The 18,018-nt window shown below is 31.8% G+C and overlaps 2 protein-coding genes across 2 annotated transcripts; one reads left to right on the forward strand and one right to left on the reverse strand.

Annotated features, from left to right (window-relative positions):
* The first annotated feature begins 8,211 nt into the window (after window positions 1-8,211).
* Window positions 8,212-10,034, forward strand: LOC111009108 (homeobox-leucine zipper protein HAT9). Its single transcript, XM_022282060.2, has 3 exons — window positions 8,212-8,857; window positions 8,947-9,026; window positions 9,456-10,034. The coding sequence occupies exons 1-3, from the start codon at window positions 8,375-8,377 to the stop codon at window positions 9,751-9,753; spliced, it is 861 nt and encodes a 286-aa protein (XP_022137752.1). The 5' UTR covers window positions 8,212-8,374; the 3' UTR covers window positions 9,754-10,034.
* A 3,349-nt stretch (window positions 10,035-13,383) lies between these two features.
* Window positions 13,384-17,521, reverse strand: LOC111009652 (homeobox protein knotted-1-like 2). The gene is made up of 5 exons (XM_022282839.2): window positions 16,703-17,521; window positions 16,458-16,580; window positions 16,247-16,382; window positions 14,114-14,367; window positions 13,384-13,816 (listed from the first exon to the last, which is right to left on the reverse strand). Exons 1-5 carry the CDS (start codon window positions 17,093-17,095, stop codon window positions 13,613-13,615), a joined length of 1,110 nt encoding a protein of 369 aa, XP_022138531.1. The 5' UTR covers window positions 17,096-17,521; the 3' UTR covers window positions 13,384-13,612.
* Window positions 17,522-18,018: the final 497 nt, after the last annotated feature.

Here is an 18,018-nt window from a genome sequence, read left to right on the forward strand (position 1 = left end):
TCTGGATAAATGATTAGAGAGAGAGAGAGAATCCCACCCTTGCATATTTTGTGGTCCTTTAACAATGATTCAGGATCTCTTAAAAGTCTTTTTGTCGTTATATTAACTAACTCGAGTATTTAGTTAGTTCAGTTACAAAACGAGATATTTTACTCTTTTCGTATTTATTAAATAAATAATTAGACTATTGTTTATTTATGCTATAGTGTTGAATAATAAAGTTTTTAATTGATGGAATTGTTCATAATCAATCTAAAAACCACAAATAACATTAACTTATAATTAGTATAATACATGCGTGGTAAATATACCAGCAATTAAATGTTGTATAAAATAAATTTATAAAATGTTGATGTAGAATTATGACCTCATAACTTAGTAAGCTGACCTATGAGAGAGCAAGATATGTAAGGGAACACATCTACAAAGAAAGTAGACACTTCGAAGCTCAAATAAGTTATAGTTGGAGCAAAGTATTCGCTTTCAATACGAGCCACTTGAATTGCATACATGCATACAGAATGAGTATGTTTATGGGTCCCACTCACCTCTTGCTTTCAATGATGGAGAGATTCTCCATAAAATATTTGGAACCTAGTTAGTGGACGGTTACAGGTGGTTTTGTGATATAGTTCAGCTCGGATCAGAAGATGATCGAGCTATAAATTAAGGTCGAGTTACTCTGTGGCGAAACTATAAATTAAGGTTGAGATATTCTATGGCTAAGATATAAATTAATGTGTCGAGATATTGCTCTTCGAAAAATGGATCTGAAGCTTCATACATCAGCATATGGTCAGCTCTTCTCATTAATCCACATGTAACATCGTCATCCCTTGACATTATGTGAAGATAATCTTTTTTTTTTGTAACATTACATGAGAAAATTAAAATTGCGAGAGTGTATGAGCTGTGGGACAAAACTCAAAATTGGGGTAGCCAAAAACTTTTGTTTTCAAATTGGTTGGTTGGTTGGTGCATAGGTAGGCTAATCCAATCCCTCTCTCGAAATTAACGAAGGGTCACATCCTTAGGAAGAAAGTAAACATCCCATATGACAGACATGTCCTAGTTTCTATTAACATCTACAAATTAATGTTTTTTTTATAAAGAAAAGCTATAAAAATAACAAAGGCTTTCAAATAAAAGTTATAAGTTATTGTTACTATTTTCCTTCTCATGACTTTTCTACTTATTTTGATTTAATTTATCAAGCTTATTAAGAGTTCTATTTTAATTCATCAAATATTTTATTTACAAATAATATATTTTAATCACCTATATGAAATTTCTATTAAAAAATTCATTAAAATTAAGGAGAAAAGGTTAAAATTAATAATATTTTGTTAATATTTTTAAATTTTTATCAACATTTTATTCTAACTCTTCAACTTATAAAGAAAATAAAAAAGAAATCCAACGCTCAATATTAAGATAGTTCAACGATAAAATCATAAAGATATATAACTTAATTTTTTGGATGACGGGTATTAAAATCCAAACGACGTTTCTATTCAACTAAAAAATATATATATAAATCAATTAATGCTTGAAAATTTTATTGGGTATTACACTGACTAGACTGTGATGGTGGGTCCTATCAGAGAAAAATTCTGAAAAATTTTCTACACTTACCTTCATGATTGTTAGCCATTAAAGTAATATTTAATAAGAGTGTGAGTTATATTAAATAAATTGATATATTACTTAATGCTATGGCAAAATGTGAAGCGAAATAACAGATATTATGGCAGTATTGGAATTTTTTCAGATCCAATTAGTGTATTTATTTTTCCATTAAAGTGTAGGGGTATGAAGGGAATTATAAATTTATGTCCATATCGCACTCACTGACGACCTGCAAACGTGGAAGAGAGGTGTTTGAAAATAACCTTTCAGTACCACAAAATGAAGTTTCAGCTTTTAACTAGGAAGAATCAGACACAATTCTCACAATTTTTATTTATTATTCTTTTCAGTACCGTGCGAGTATTGAATACCTTATGTAAATTTAATTTTTATATCACCTACATTATTTTATTATTTTCAAATTCTATGCAAAGAAATTGCATTATTTAATTGTTATTTTTGTGGTTTTTTTAAAGTTAAAGAGATTAAACGTTTGATTTTTAAGACGTATGACCTTAATTATTACTAATTGAATTATGCAGACACTCGTGATTGAATTCAATTTTTTTATAACATTTTTATTAAGTTTTGTATATAAGTGAAAAATTAACCATTGAATAGTTGTGTGTAAGTTATATAGTGATTCTCAAATATAATTTTTTTTTAGCCTACTCAACTATGAATTAAAAATATGTTTCAAATTAAAATTTTTGAATTTCAGGATCAATATCTTATATCCGGTTTGATAATCATTTTGATTTTGAAAACTAAACTGGTAAACATCACTTTCATTTGTTTTTTTTTTCTGTTTTTTATTATTTTCAAAATCCAAGTTAAATTTTGGAAAAAAAAAGAGATTTCCAAAACTTATTCAAGAATGGTAAAAATTTTCTCACCAATAAATAGATTAAAAAGCTAATGATCACATATTATAACTCAAAAGTTTAAATTGTTTTTAATATCCTTACGGTGAGTATTAAAATAGAAAACAAAATTTCAACATGCGACCCCAAAAAGACGAATCCGAGAGGAGAAAGGAATGATTGGAAATTATTGAGATTAATTTGATAATTAATCAAACAAAAAAGCAATAATTAGAGATGGTATGTAAGCAATTGCGTAATGGAAGTGGACAGGGCAGAGTGGGTAAAATTTGAAGATAAGAGAAGAGACAAAATGGGGGAGAGAGCCAAACAAGGAGGAGCATATAATATATGATAATAATAATACCCATTTTCACATCACAAACTTATTAGTGCGCGACAAGCGACATGGCTACCATTTCAATCAACTTTGGTTTATTAAGTGGGAATGCAACAAAACTATATTGACCCAAATAAAAAGTTTCAGAATCATGTTTGCCAACGTTGTTTTCAAATTACCATTGAATTTGGGATGATGAGAGTTATCATTACATCGTTGTTTACTGCTTTTTTTTTTTAATAATATTAAAAATTTTAATTTATTTATGTTACTTGAGCCTAATTTGATTGAGGTAGTAGTAACTTTTTTTCTCGAGTCGAGTACCCTCAATTTTTATAATGTTGTAATTCTAAAAAAAATATCATGTATGACTTGAAATAATAATTACAACTAAACTTATTGATGAAATAAGATTGATATTTGTTCGGAGTAGAATAAGATGATCCTCCCTGTAGTAAGATATGAGACCCAATCCTGAGAGGAGAAAATGAGGTTTATCACTTCATACCCCAACATGGCATATATTGATAATTGTTGAGGTCGATCTGCTTAGGAATAGCAAGGTGAAAGTCTCTCGTCATGTACTGCCTTACGATGGCGAAACATTCATTGTGATTTTCGGAGAAGTAAAGCACACTCTTCAAGTTGGTTTCATCTTAGCTCGTGACAATCAGTATAAATAATAGAGCCAATGTTATACTTAGGTACACGCATAACTGGTAGCTCGTCTTAAGATAGCCTCAAAATTTAGAGCGGTAGAGCATTATTTTCCTTTTTACAAGTATGTCAAACAGGTCAGAGTACTTTTGTGATCCACTTTGAGACTAAACTTAACTTTCACGCACCAACGATATTCTTCCACATTGACTTATAAGAGTGATGAAATTATTACTTTTAATTAAATGAATTTTTCCATAAAAGAATTGTGGCTAGTCAAGGATATTTTTTAGCAGGTATGGTACGTTCCTCCGTCAGCATCCATTTTATAAAATTTTATTTTTTAAAAATATAAAAATATATTTATTATGTATTTTTATTTTCTATTTACCATAAATTAAAGGAGATTAAAATCCACCACCTAAATATATACCAATTATCACTAAATTATACGACAATAAATAATATTTGATGTAAAAAAAAAAAATGGTATCCGTCAGCTTGATGATCCCTTAGAATCCATCGTCCATCATGCCAAATCATTTCTGGGGCCCACCTTCACCGTCACCCCCCTCGCTTTCTGCCCAATCAACATGCCTACCGCCAATTACCAACTTGGATTCTCTCATTCATTTTCCTAAATCTTATTTTTTATTTTACAACAGTCTCTTTTTTTTCTTCTTCTTTATCCTCCCTCACAATTCTTTTGGAATTTAATAATATTTGACAAATTCCCATTTTAATTATATATATTTTACGGGGAAAAAAGTTTGTTAGGTATCATATCAACACCTTCAATAATCTAGTCCCTCCCACCTATCAAATCCCGCACAATTAGGTACAAATGGAGGGAACTAATTCCTTTTTTGTTTGGTACAAATAATATTTTAAGATTGTAGTATATGGAATCTGTGTTTTTAAAAAATATACATATATCTGTGCGTGGTGTTGATCTCTTTTAATTATTATTTTTCTTTGAACTTCAATTTTTTTTTTCACTCAAATTCTATTACGGTCTCTAAATTATCTTTAATATTTCAAACATTTTTTTAAAAAACAAATTTGAGTTATTGTTAAGAATTAGAATAGGCTTTTATGTCTACTAAGAACTAAAATAAAATATTTAAAAGATGCCAACGAAATGGGAGAATATACCTTTTAACCTACGTTGCTTATATTGATATTCAAAACCTACTAAAAATTAGTCACTCAATTTATAAAAATACCAATCAAATAATTTAATTATATTTCAGCAAAATAATTTCCAAACAATTTTACATCACTGATCACGGCTTGCAGTGGTGCAAATATTTCCACCCTTTTATTTATTTTTTTAGTACAACATGTTAGAAAGGAGATTCAAACTCACAACCTCTTTATTGGAGATATATGTCAATTACTGTTGAACTATGCTCGTTTAATCACCATTTTTTTTATTTGGATTAAAAAAGACATTTACTGGTAGTGGTTTGGTCATAATAGGTGCCACAGAGGACTTATGGAGAGGACCAGAAACCAAACACCAAGTTCCAATTGCGCATCAATTATTTATTTTATGCGTTCTTTTTGCTTTTTTGTTGGTTCTTTTTGGCTCATTCTTTTATTAAAGTAATTTTAACTTTACTCTAAACCTAATTATTCTCGACCGTCACATTATTACATTTATTCAACTAATACATCATTATTTTTATTTTTATAATATGTGTGCACTGTGTTAAGGTCAATGCTTATCGATTTAACCCCACAAAAACTTGTCAATCAAGGCAAGAATTTTTAATTTAAATCTTAATCTCACCACTTCCTCATCAATTAATTTTGATTGTGTGACCTAACATATCTTGGTGCTATAATTAACTTTATTCTTAATCACGGGTGAATTATATGTGACTTCTCCTAAAATTTTGTAACTTTGTAATTTTCATAATAACAATTTCCTCATCTATGGCTTTTGTTATAAACTTTATAGTTATCTTTTATATTCAATAATTGAAAGTAATTTTTGTGGGAGAATTACTAAGTTCTTAAACCATAACTACTTTTCAGGAATAACAAAATCAATTTATTCAAGAGTCCATAACAATTATCAATAAATCTATGCATGGAAAAAAGTTAATTTACAAATGGAAAGGAATTGAAAGGCCTAATTTCATGAATTAAGCAGAGCCTATGAGGAAAATTTCAATAAAATTCCTGATATTTTTCAATATTTTTCATTTCAATGAGATATTTTTCTTTCTCCTCTATTTCTCACTTCAATGAGATAACACATCGGTTTTAAAGTTTTCTCTAATCATGATTCTTAAGAGAAAATCTCGTATTTATAATTAAGACCACCTAGCATGCCTTTCTATTAAATAGCCTAAATAACATATTTTTTGTTTTTTTGTTTTTATTTTTTAAATTTAGGCTTGTTATTGTATTTTTTCAACTTTCTTAAAAATATATTTTAGTTCTCAGCTAAATTTTAAAAAGTAGAAACTATGTTTTGGTCTTCAAAATTTTTCTACATTTAAAAAATATTCATAACAAAATAAAGAAACAAAGTAATACTGTTTAAGCTTAATTTTAAAGAATAGAAAAAAAAAACGAAATAATTTGTTGGATATCCTGTAATGATTAAATTTATCCCAAGTAATTTGACTTAAACTTTTCTATTCATTCAATTTAATCCTATTTAAAATAGTTATCCAAAATTGCTTTTGTATCTGAGGTTAAAGTTAGGTTTAAATTTTAATGGACAGTTAACTGTCTGCTCAAATTCAAAATTATTGATAATTATGAGTCCCATAAAGGGTGCATTGAACTTAAGGATTCGTCGGTGGATCCACCGTACCGTGTGGGTGTCACTTCCCATCATTTAATAATTTCCAAAATTGACAGGAAAAAAAAAAAAAAACTCTAGAAATTATTTATTAAATTGATAATTGAACTATTTGGGCGTTTCCTTCTTAATTCACCAACCGACAAGCTACCCTACACCTAATCCTTAAAACTAGGTCAACTGTGTTACCCTTCAAACTTCACCATATATAATTTACTCCATTTTAATTTTGTGTCCCAAGACTCATTTCGAATTTCTTTTGTTAAATTCTTTTCTTAAGCATCAATTCATTATACAAAAATTAAAGGATTTTCAAATGATTTGGTTACGTTTTTCAGTAGGCATATACTTTAAGTGGATGTGTCAAAATGATGGACAAAGTCCAAACTTTTCCATTCTAAAAGTCGCATTTGTGGGTGAGAAGGAGGATGAGAGGCTATTTATTAATATAACACATACGACCATACTTTAGAGGGCACTCTCCATACCTTCCCCATCTCTTTTCCATTAGTAAATTAAAGAAGGATACGTAATGAATGGGAAGAAATTAGACGGTTTTTTAAAGAGATCTTTTTACATTTATAGAAAGGTATAATATTGTCTACTTTGAACTTAAACCCTCGTAACTTTACTAATAGTTTCACTCCAATAGGTCACATATCAACGATGATGTTGTTCCTAGCAATTGCCATTGATCACTCATATACTAAAAAAAGAGAAACCATCGTATTGTTTTCACAAATATATATTACTTTTTTGTTTGGGTTGTAGATTTATTTTTTCAATGATTAATATATTTATTTATAGAATTAAGTAGGTGTAGAGATGGATTAGTAAGTGAGGGTAGAATAAGTGAAAAATGAGTGAGTAGATGCATATTAGAAATCTTAGTAACCATGTATAAAATAGAAATACTAATAAAAGAAATTATGAAAGTCATAGAGAAGTTGACGAGAAAAAAAAAAGTATTTGATATTAGTACTGCAAATGAAATTCCATATTAGTTAGAGAAGTAGGAGATTTTTGGTATAAAATAACAATAATTATCTCAATTAATATGAGATATTTTGATTAAATTTATGGAAACTTACGTCTAAGGTGGAAATATAGAAAATATACCTTTGAAGAGACAAACCAATGGATTTGACAGCCTTGGAAAAAGATGTACGTGTGAATTTTAAAAATAAGAGAATGAAAAAATGTGTGCACAAACAAGAGTATTATTGAGTGAAAGTGTGAAGTTTACATTAATGATTAAATATTTCACAAGAACCAAAAACATTTGCAATTGGATTCTATCATTAATCCACTTGAAATAATAATAAATGTCGAAAGTAACGGACGATAATTTTATACAATGAACTAGCTATATTGGATGCGGTTCATGTACGGCATATCCGGCATATTACATACTATATACAAAGTATTTTAATTTGTAATTAAAAACTTCCCAATAATGTTTTTTCCATTTTCTTTAGAAAAGGCCGCAAATTATTTTGTTTTAATTATGAATTCTTTCTGTATATCCACACGCCTAATCAAAATCCATTCGCTCTCTCCCTCTCGCAGCATTTACTGAGAGAGGTCAACCGCTGTGGATTAGAAAAAATCAGAATTTTTTTTTATAATTTGGATAATTGATATCTATTTCTCTTGAAAAGTGGTGAGTTCCAATTTTCTACCTCTTATTTAATGTACTAAAAGTTTATTTTCTTAATTTAGATTATGAAAATCTACCTTTATTAATCACTATTGAAAAATTGAGAGCGATTTAATATTTCTTTATTTTAATCCTCATTTGCCAAAGTACAAAAATGGTCATTATACATCTGCGAGAGGACCTAATATTTTACCTTATTTTATTTATTGATTTAATAAGAGTCCCAACAATTCCATTCCCCTTATCAGCACTAGGAAAAAAAAAATCCCATTCCCCATCAAGAAACTTCCCCCCTCCTTCTCCTAAATTTTCGGCCCCTCCTCCCTTTTCCAAATTAATATATATTCCCATTTCTCCCCACAAAATTTACTGGGTTTTCTATTCTTCAACCATACAATAAAAATATGGACGGCGATTGTAGTACCGGCACCGGCCTTCTTCTTGGCCTTGGCCGGAGTGAGCGTAATCCTCTGCGGTCGCTCGTACCCGAAGTGGACGTGAAGAAGAAATTGGTGTTGAAGTTCGATGACATTTTGCCTTGTTTGACGCTTGGGTTGTCGGGCCCCACCCCGGCTGGATTCTCGGTGGCGGAGATCATCGTCGGGAAGACTACGGCCGCCGAGGAGTTGCTACAGCAGGGCTCTTCGGCAAGTCCGGTGTCGTCGTTTTCCAACTCCTCCGGGTCTAAGAGGGACAGATCAGACGGATGGATCGGCGGCGGCGAAGAGAGGGAGGCGGAGGCGGCGGAGATTTATTTGGAGAGGGTGTCTTCGAAAGTTGGTGATCAGGAAGATGAAGATGGAAGTCCGAGGAAGAAACTGAGACTCACTAAAGAACAATCCGCCATTTTAGAAGATAGCTTCAAAGAACACTCAAGTCTTACTCCGGTAAATGTCTCTGTTTTTTTTTTTTCTAATTCTTTGTTCTTAATTATTTTTCTTTTATTTGATATTAATTATCTTTCCAAAAATAACAGAAACAAAAGCTGGATTTGGCTAGGCAATTAAGCCTAAGGCCACGACAAGTGGAAGTATGGTTCCAAAACAGACGAGCCAGGTAAATTTGAGCTAATTGATTTCTCAAATTTTTAATAAAAGGTTTTTTTTTTCATGTAAGATCGAAGGGGGTCGAACAAATAAGACGGTGAAATATCAATATACACTTAAGCTTTTGGGTTAAGTGATAGCTATTCACCACTTACTAAATTTTTTATGTATAATTGTATAACATTTCAATGTAAATTTAGGGGCAAATCAAGGAGAGAATTCTAAAAATTTTCGTTTTTTTATTCAAAATTTTTAAATTTTGACCAATTGAAATGGGTAATTACTCCCTTGGTTAGTTTTAGATTGAGGAAAAAAAGTAAGATTTTAAAACACCCTTCAATTTTATTCTTTATTGTGAAATAATCTGGCGAGGTTTTTAATTATTTCTCATTTTAAAAATACAATTCATTTACGCCAATATTAATTTAAATTCATGCAGAACCAAGCTGAAGCAAACGGAAATGGACTGCGAACTACTGAAAAAATGCTGCGAAAAGCTCAAAGAAGAGAACACGAGGCTTCAGAAAGAGCTTCAAGAGCTTAAATCGTTAAAGTTAACGGCTCCGCCATTTTGTATGCAGCTACAAGCGGCCACCCTCACCGTCTGCCCCTCCTGCGAGAGATCCATTTGCGGCGGCGGAGGCGGCGGCGATGCGTCTCCGACCACCGCCTTCTCCATTGGGTCGAAGCCTACTTTTCTCAAATTCCCCTTTAACCACCCATCCGCGGCTTGTTAGGCAACCTAATTAATTTTTAATTAATTACTAAAATGGCCAGAAGACTGCTATTTTTGCTTAGGGCTTCTGTGTCAATATCGTATATACGAGTCACGAGACTCACGACTAATATATTTATATATGTTACGTTATATATGTACAAATATTTTGGTTATTTTCAACACATGGAAATTAGGCTTTGTAGAAACTAGAAACTGATTTGTTTCTCTTTTCTTTTCTACAACACACATGTACTTGAAGTTTCCATTAATTTTACCTGAGGCTCATCTTAATGTTTTTAATGATTTTATTTTCTCCCGATGAATTATTATGTAAATTATATATCTCTCTTAGTCTCAAAATTTCCATGTAAAAGTAAATTTTGTTCTTCGTCTTCATGTTCTTGTCAGTGATCTTTGAATTACAGATGAACTATTATTTTAATAATAAAATAAAATGTTAATCTAAATATAATTCAACTGGTTAAAATATTTATTTTTGATTAGAATACAGTGAATTTGACTTGTCATCCAACATATTGTATTTAAAATAATAATAGCAATAATGAAATTAAATAGAATTTTAATTGATTAATTAACGCAAAATTTAAGGAGATGAGTTGAACAAAATAATGATTTGGAGGAAAGTGGACATACTTTTTTTTCTTTTTTGGGGTTTTTTAGGCAATTATCGACATGGTGGGCTGTGATTGGAATGAAGGAAATAATATAATACTATTGGTACTGAAACTATATAATTAAGAACAAAGATTTCAGATATTTAATCATAAGCATTATTATATGATTATATAATGTATGTATATTAAATTAAAGCAGGTGGAAATTTGCCGACTTGATTATGTTGTATTTCCCTTGATTGTTAAGTTTGAATTTGACGACAGTTAGCTGTCGGGTTCTTTTGATTATTTTAAAATTGGTCATCATTATTAATTAAATAATTGCATTTTTCCCCCAAAATTGGTCATCAGTATCTTTCTTTTTCTGAAGCTGAATTCCTCTGCTTTATCATCAACCCAACTGCCTTTCCTTTAAGGCAAAGAAATGATGATCAATCTCACATAATTTTCCCTCAGCTTCCCAGAAGGGTCTTCCCATTTTAAGCCAATCTTTTCGATCTCTCTTTATAATTGGGATGTTGAGACCTGCTAGATCTAGTCCAACTTTCGTAGATAAAAATACTAAAGAAGAGATCGAAGCGACCAAGAAATGATACTTGAAGTAGAAAAGAATTGCTCATTAATATAAAATATGAGACGCTTTAAGTTCTAAGTTCATGGCATCATGACACCATAAGTGAGTGCTATGACTCCGTCTTCTCATAAAATAATTGCATTGAACTGGGTCCAGCCAGGGTGCTTTCTAGTGTGGCACTATCCCCTTGGTTCTTCCTCAATTCTTTGTGCTATAAGTGTATCGACACTACTCTCATGGATGCTAAGCGCACACAAATATTTTGTGTAGTAATCTGTATTCACACTTTTTTAGTAAAGCATATGTGAGATGAAAGGATTGAACCGCCGACCTCATGGTGGCATCATCTTTATTCACTTTGACTCTGGTTTTTTTCGAATATATTCCAATGGTGTTCAATTTCCTTTCAATGCGATTCATACGGGCATATAATACTCAAAATGTGCATCAATCTGTCGTGCATAATACGAAAACTAATAAATAATCAAATTATAACTCTAATAAAATATAGTTCACATGGTGTGGAATCAAGTTTTTATCAAATATTTTCTTTAAATTCACCTAAACCAGACAAAAAAAGGCTGGTGTTTAATACTTAATAGAGTGAATAATAATAATAATCAACGATCTATTGTCTATGGGCAATGTGTGATCTATAAAAGTTTTAAGCAAACAATTTATTCCAAGGAGAATTGCTAACCTCTTTAGTAAAGCAGCTGCTGAAATGAGATTTCACTTTTATCCTATACACTAAAACTAGCTACGTTCATTTTTCTTTTATCTCCTTCAAGAACACGTGTCACATCCGACTCTTACTATACTCTAAATTTAGATGGACGATGGACGAGCCTACTTATAACTTTATTGATGAGACCCAAACATAGCTGCATGAATTATTTTTAAAAATTAAAGAAATGTGTTAGATATCCATAAATGAATTAAAATTACCATAACCTATAAGCTTAAGTTTCTGGGTTCATTACCGGTTTTCTTCATATTTGATACTTATATTTAATATTGTATCAAAATAAGAAGTCATGTGTTCGAATCATTTTATTGATTTTTACTTGTTGAGTATTGTGCAATTTTTCCGGCCTACAACCATCCGCTTAAGCTTTTTAGGTTCAAAAGTGATGGTTTAATTTATTCAGGTTTAATAAAATGTTGGTTTAATTTCGATAGAAATGTCCAAATAATTGTGGTTTTCTTGTTATGCGTGAATTTTTAGAGAGGTAGCATAAAGAGAAATGACGATCCAATTAATTAAAAAGTATATATTCAATTTAAAGTTTTTATACAAAATGCATTTACCCACTAATTTTTACCTGACAAGTTTCGGTCTCATATATATAAAATTTGGACTTCTGGTAAGGGGTAGAAAAACCCCATATGATAAGGTTCATTGTACAAATATAAAGTCTTACTTCAAAACGTCTAGCATGGTTTTCATAAATAAATAAATAATCTTTGTTGACTGTGGACTATGGTTACATATATAATATTTCATTATTGTAATTATAATTTATTATTGAGAGAATTTGTTTTTTTGCGTCGGCGGTAAATGGGCAACGTAATTAGTGATGTGATACGACAAAAACAAACATTAGAAAAAATGCTAAAATAAAAAAGGAACAAACATTTGAATTAAGTATTTGGTTACAATATGAAATAGACAACCTTCTATATCTGATTAAGAAATTAAAGCAATCAAATTAGTTAGGCTAAAAAGGGTCACTTACACATAATTATTGATATCTCTTTCTTAAAACTCTTGCATATTGATTGCCAAAATTATAGGATGGATCGAATTTCTAAAACCAAATTTGACCCAAATTAGAATTTATCAGCCCACTTTCATAAAAATTGAATGTTTGTATTTATAAAATTCTAAGCTTATAATAACCCATAAAGCTAAGTCAGTAGTTTGTAAGTTCAATTTTTCAATATTATTGTAGGCAAGAAGAAAAAAACCCATAAAACCAAGTCTTACAACATTATCTACTCATTAAAAGTTTATATTGGTAAAACAGAATTTATTTTATTAAAACACCACAAACAGGCATAAGAATTTAGTTCAATTAGTTAAGCATGCATCACTAATAAAAAGTTGTGTTCGAACTTTACTCCCATGTCCTTTATATTTTAAGAAAACACGATATAAAGATCTTTTACAAATATATCTTTGGAAGATGGTAAGACTGAAATGATCTCACAGTAAGTAAAGGGCGGAAGGGCGGAAGCACATGCACTCCTGAGTTTCCAAATACAAAGCAGATAATTAATATGCTTAACAAATAACAAACACTTTTCTTTCTATTATTATTTCCTCGACACTAATGAAACATAAAAAAACTGAAATAATACTAAAAATTTAAGTTCCAACAAGAACACAAACATTATGAAAATTTTAGAGAAGGAAATTATACGGAAAAGCCGCAAGGAAAAAAAATAAGAATATTGAAAAACATATCAACTACTTTGAGTTATATACTTTCTGATATTGGCAGCTGGATATAATGTAGGGGGAAAAAAAGGAAGATAACTTAACCAAATTATCTCTCAAAACCACACAACATTATTATTTGTCACACTATTAGGTTGGATTATATAAAGAAATTAACCTTCTCCCGTCCATAGCAAATCTGCTGACTGGTTTAGCAACGTTACGGTCACGGTCCGAGCCGATAATGGCCATCGGTCATGTAGTGACCGTCGATATAGAGGGCGGCGTTGGGAGGGTGGAGGCCATCCATCACCATGAACTGCATATCCTCAGAAGGTTTCCAGTGTCTCTTCCTTTGGTTTATGAACCAATTGTTTATTTGCTTCTGATCCAACCCAGTGGATTCAGCCAATGCCACCTTCTCTGTCTCCTGAGTAAAATAACATCATTTAGGCCCCGTTGTAAGTACTTGTTCTCGGTTTTCTGCTCGGTAAATTTTACCTTATAAATATTACTTCTATCTATGTGTTTCTTTGACTTGTAATGAAACGTTTTCAAAATCTCAGTCATAATTCACAATTTTTAAAAACAGAATCGTTACCGAACGGAGTCTAATCACTATGTTTCAAACTCTTTTGTTTCGATCCCAACATATCATTGATAATCAAACTTGTTTCATATTATATGGAAATATAATATTCTTAGTTTGAGGGAATGAGAAACTTACTGAAGGGTATGGCCATTTGTAGTGTAACTCCCACCAATTAAGAAGTTTCTGCCTTGCATCTTTTGGGAGTTTGCCTTTCTTCTTTTTCTTGGAAAGTTCTTGCTTGAGACTGCTCAGGTAGCCACTGTACTTCCTCAGTAGGTGGTTCTTCAGTTCTCTATCCTCGGCACGTGGGTCGATCTCGGGTAGTTCGGTTTCTCCGCCACTATTGTCCTGATCCTCATCAGATGATCCCATACCCTCACATTTTTCGTCTGTAAAGAAGAAAGTGCATGAACTAATTGCTTGTACATGATGCCTAGAAAGTGAAGATCACAACACGAACTCAGATTTTCACAACTAAGTTACGAATTATCAATCACTCATTTGTTGGAAAGAATTATTGAATGTGATTCAAAACAGGACTACCACCTACATCTAATAGTGTAAAACAACCGATAACATTGTTTCAACCTACAAACCACATAAGGTAAAAAGTAGTTGATAAACACAAAACATGAGTCAAATAGAGAAAAGGCATTTCCTCAGCATTGTATAAAAGATACAAGACATCAGTTTATACATAAACATTAAAGATTCAAACAACGTTTATAAATATCTCTAGTTGTTTCCAAATGCTTTCCAATGGTACATCCTACCACTTGTTCTTTCCAAATGCAATCAAAAGTATTTTGGATCGATACGCAACGAAATACTTCGACATATTTAACCGACATTTTCGACTGGCTAAATATGCTATAATCTTAAAGCATTCCCAACCAAAATATTTACCAAGTTAGCAATTAGATCTTCAGAAACCTCTCATCATAACATCGCTCTCAAATTTAAGGTTTGGACATACAAACAAAATGCATATATCTTTCAACCAATCCAAGTCCGAAACAACTAATTAAGATATCGAATAACGGTTCTCTAGCGACAACTCAACCGACAAAAACTAATTAATATAGAAAAATACTCCTCCAGAGTTGAAATCTCCTAATCCCAAATTAACCTCTAAAATTTAAAAATAATAAAAAAAATGCCCAATACTAAATATGGCTCATCAAAATCAAGGCATATATATATTAATAAAATTTCTAATATTCTCTGTGATTGGTTCTAGAAATAGAAGAAGATGCTTCTCGGTACTTTCATATTCCAGAATATTATGCAGCCCGAGTTGATTAATAAAGCAAAATACACACAAAGTTGCAGAACGAATAAATCAGAATATGAAATATCAGTAATCAGTGATAAAATAGACGAACATCAGAATGCATAATTAACAGATACGGACTAATTCTTCAATAGCCGACTTTTTTCACACACACAAAAAAAGCTAATTAATAAATGCAATTGTACATGCATGGTTAATCTGCAAAGCAAAGTTTAATATTTCATAAGCCTTCAATAATCAATTAAAAATAAAAAGAAAAAGAGGGAGAAAAGAAGGAAAAAAATTAAAGAGGGAGAGGAAAAAGGGTTCATTTAGAAGTTCGAAGAATACAGAAGGGAAAATATGACACATTTTACAGATTGTTAATAAAGAAGTAATTTTTTCTTTTTTCTTTTTTCTGACAGGACCGACATGGGGTAGCGTTTGATATGAACAGAATCCTATGTGCGAGCTGAATTTACTTAATTAAGCTTGGATTTCCATCAGTTTAATCTCATAAATAAGGCCCATTTAAGTAAATGCCTAGAACCATAATGCCATCCATCTCGGATTTGTAAACATCACTCCCAAAACCAATAAAAATAATAATAAACCTGCATTTAGTCATAGGGCTTACTAAGCATAATAATTAGGAGAAATTACAGTGTCAGAGATCTGAATACAGCAATTTAAAAGAAAAAAAATACACATTCAGAACCAAACGTGGGCGTATCATGATTTGTTTTATTACACCCCATTATAAATATCAGTGCGCTCTGTCTTCAATATCATATTATAAAATTGAAAAAATGAAAAGAAAAATCCGTGGTGGGTTACGGACTGTTTGGCTCGTGATTAGGGTTACATATTTACATTTAATTCGAGTTCTTTTTTTTTTTCGGAGAATCAACTAAAAACCCATATCAGAAATCGAGTTAAATAATTAAATCCATGACCTTTTTCAGAAGAATTTTCAAAGTTGGAAGAAAAATTACCGGAATTGAAGATCCGAACGGGGCCGTTACAGAGGGAACCGAGCTGAGATTCGATCCTTCTCATGAAATCCATGGCTTCTTGAATTGGCCTCGTAAGTTCCTCCCGATATTTCACCAACATGTCGTAGTAAGCTTCCTATTTCCCAATCCCAACTCAAATTATTAATTAATTAGCCAAAAAAAACTTGATTTAAAGCTTAATTTGTCACACCATGAATTGATCAAGTTCTGGATCCTTCGTGATCTCTCCCGCCACCATAGAAGATCGCTGCCGAGCCTCAAATTCTTGCCGCACCGCCGCCAGCCGCTCCACCACTTGCGCCGGAGCACCCACCTAAAAAAGGAAAAAAAAAAAGGATTCTTTTTTTTTTCCTTTGCAAACTGAAAATGAATGCTGGAGAGTAGGGGCCCGTTTGTAATTTTATGGGAAATCGTATTTTCCTTTAATTAAATTACCTTCTGACATTCCATGTAGGCTTCGAGGAGGCTGGAGTATTGAGGGTGAGCAACGATTTTGGCCTTAATGGCTTCAACGTCGACAACGGCGTTGTCGTCGGGACGACATGTCGTCGGCTGCCCTCCTCTAATCAAAGGGTAGTGGAATTTGAGGACTTGGTGCTGCGAAGTACTGGCTTCGGTCTTCACAATCGGGTGCGATTGGTCGGTTTGGAAACAGTCGGTTCCCGGTTGAAGATGGAACGTATTAACACCCATCTGAGCCGTCTGAGCCGTCGGATTCGTGGATCTCCCATAATTACCCGGTGAAGAATTCGCCGCAACAACCGGTGACGCGTACAAGAAATTTCCTCTCGGATTTGAGTTCTCGTTTAGGTGATTATATTCCTCCATTTTTCCCTTTTTTTTCCTTCGGGAAAGTCGGTCACTAGTTCTTCAAAGCCCTAAAAGCAAACCCTAGTCGTCCACCACCGGCGCCAGGTGGCCAAGAAACTCCGGAGAAGGCCGGGAATGGGCTGCTCTCCATGATCAGGGCGAGGGCATTCTGTTTTCATATATGGGTCATGAAAATATGAATTAATTGAAAAAATTAAAGGAAAAAAAAAGGGAAAATTTTTTTGGAAGCGCTTTTAGAAGAATCAGATTTTAGGGAGGGCTTGATGAGAATCTGGTGCATGGAAAAGGCATGGCCTTGAAAGAAGAAGAAGAAGAAGAAGAAGAGAGTTTCGGATTTCACGTGGAGATTGGAAAAGGGAAAACGAGAAATTGGTCTCTGGTTTTTTTTGCTTGGGTGTAGTGTAGTGTTGTGTAGGTGGTAGTTGACAAGTCTTTCTTTCCTGAAACTTTAAAAAATTCAAAATTGAAAAAAATAAAATAAAATAATTGACAATTTTGCAAAAAGAAAAATGACAAGCAATTAGGGCGACTATTATTGATTTGAAACATTTTTTTAATTTATCTGTAATCCTTCAATCAATTCATCGTTTTGTTGGAATTACTAAATTGGGTATCCTTTCTAATAGAATGTGTATATATATAATGACACTACACAAGTACATTTAATTAAAGCAATTTCTATTTTTATTTGTAACTTATTTGAGTAAATGTTCAAATTCCAACATACATTATTAAATGTCCCATATATGTTATGGAGAACAGTATTTTAGCACAGAAGACTGTTGAACAGCAAATACATTACCCTTTTAGAATCAATCCTACGATATATAGGCTTTTGAGTTTGTTTCATTTTTTTTAATTATTTTTATTTGTATTCTTATTTTTGCTTTCTTTTTTGGGAAAGAGAATGAAATATTGTT

The sequence above is a fragment of the Momordica charantia genome (assembly GCF_013281855.1).
Source record: "Momordica charantia cultivar OHB3-1 chromosome 11 unlocalized genomic scaffold, Mcharantia_2.0 BLBB01000011.1, whole genome shotgun sequence".
Taxonomy (NCBI): Eukaryota; Viridiplantae; Streptophyta; class Magnoliopsida; order Cucurbitales; family Cucurbitaceae; genus Momordica; species Momordica charantia.

Bases quoted from the DNA above. Each gene is read 5' to 3' on its own strand.
- LOC111009108 (XM_022282060.2), top strand. From the start codon at position 8,375: ATGGACGGCGATTGTAGTACCGGCACCGGCCTTCTTCTTGGCCTTGGC. The intron at 8,858-8,946 runs GTAAATGTCTCT...CAAAAATAACAG, and splicing joins AACACTCAAGTCTTACTCCG to AAACAAAAGCTGGATTTGGC. The intron at 9,027-9,455 runs GTAAATTTGAGC...AAATTCATGCAG, and splicing joins TTCCAAAACAGACGAGCCAG to AACCAAGCTGAAGCAAACGG.
- LOC111009652 (XM_022282839.2), bottom strand. From the start codon at position 17,095: ATGGAGGAATATAATCACCTAAACGAGAACTCAAATCCGAGAGGAAAT. The intron at 16,581-16,702 runs GTAATTTAATTA...TTCCTTTTTTAG, and splicing joins CCTACATGGAATGTCAGAAG to GTGGGTGCTCCGGCGCAAGT. The intron at 14,368-16,246 runs GTAATTTTTCTT...TCTTCTTTACAG, and splicing joins CGTTCGGATCTTCAATTCCG to ACGAAAAATGTGAGGGTATG.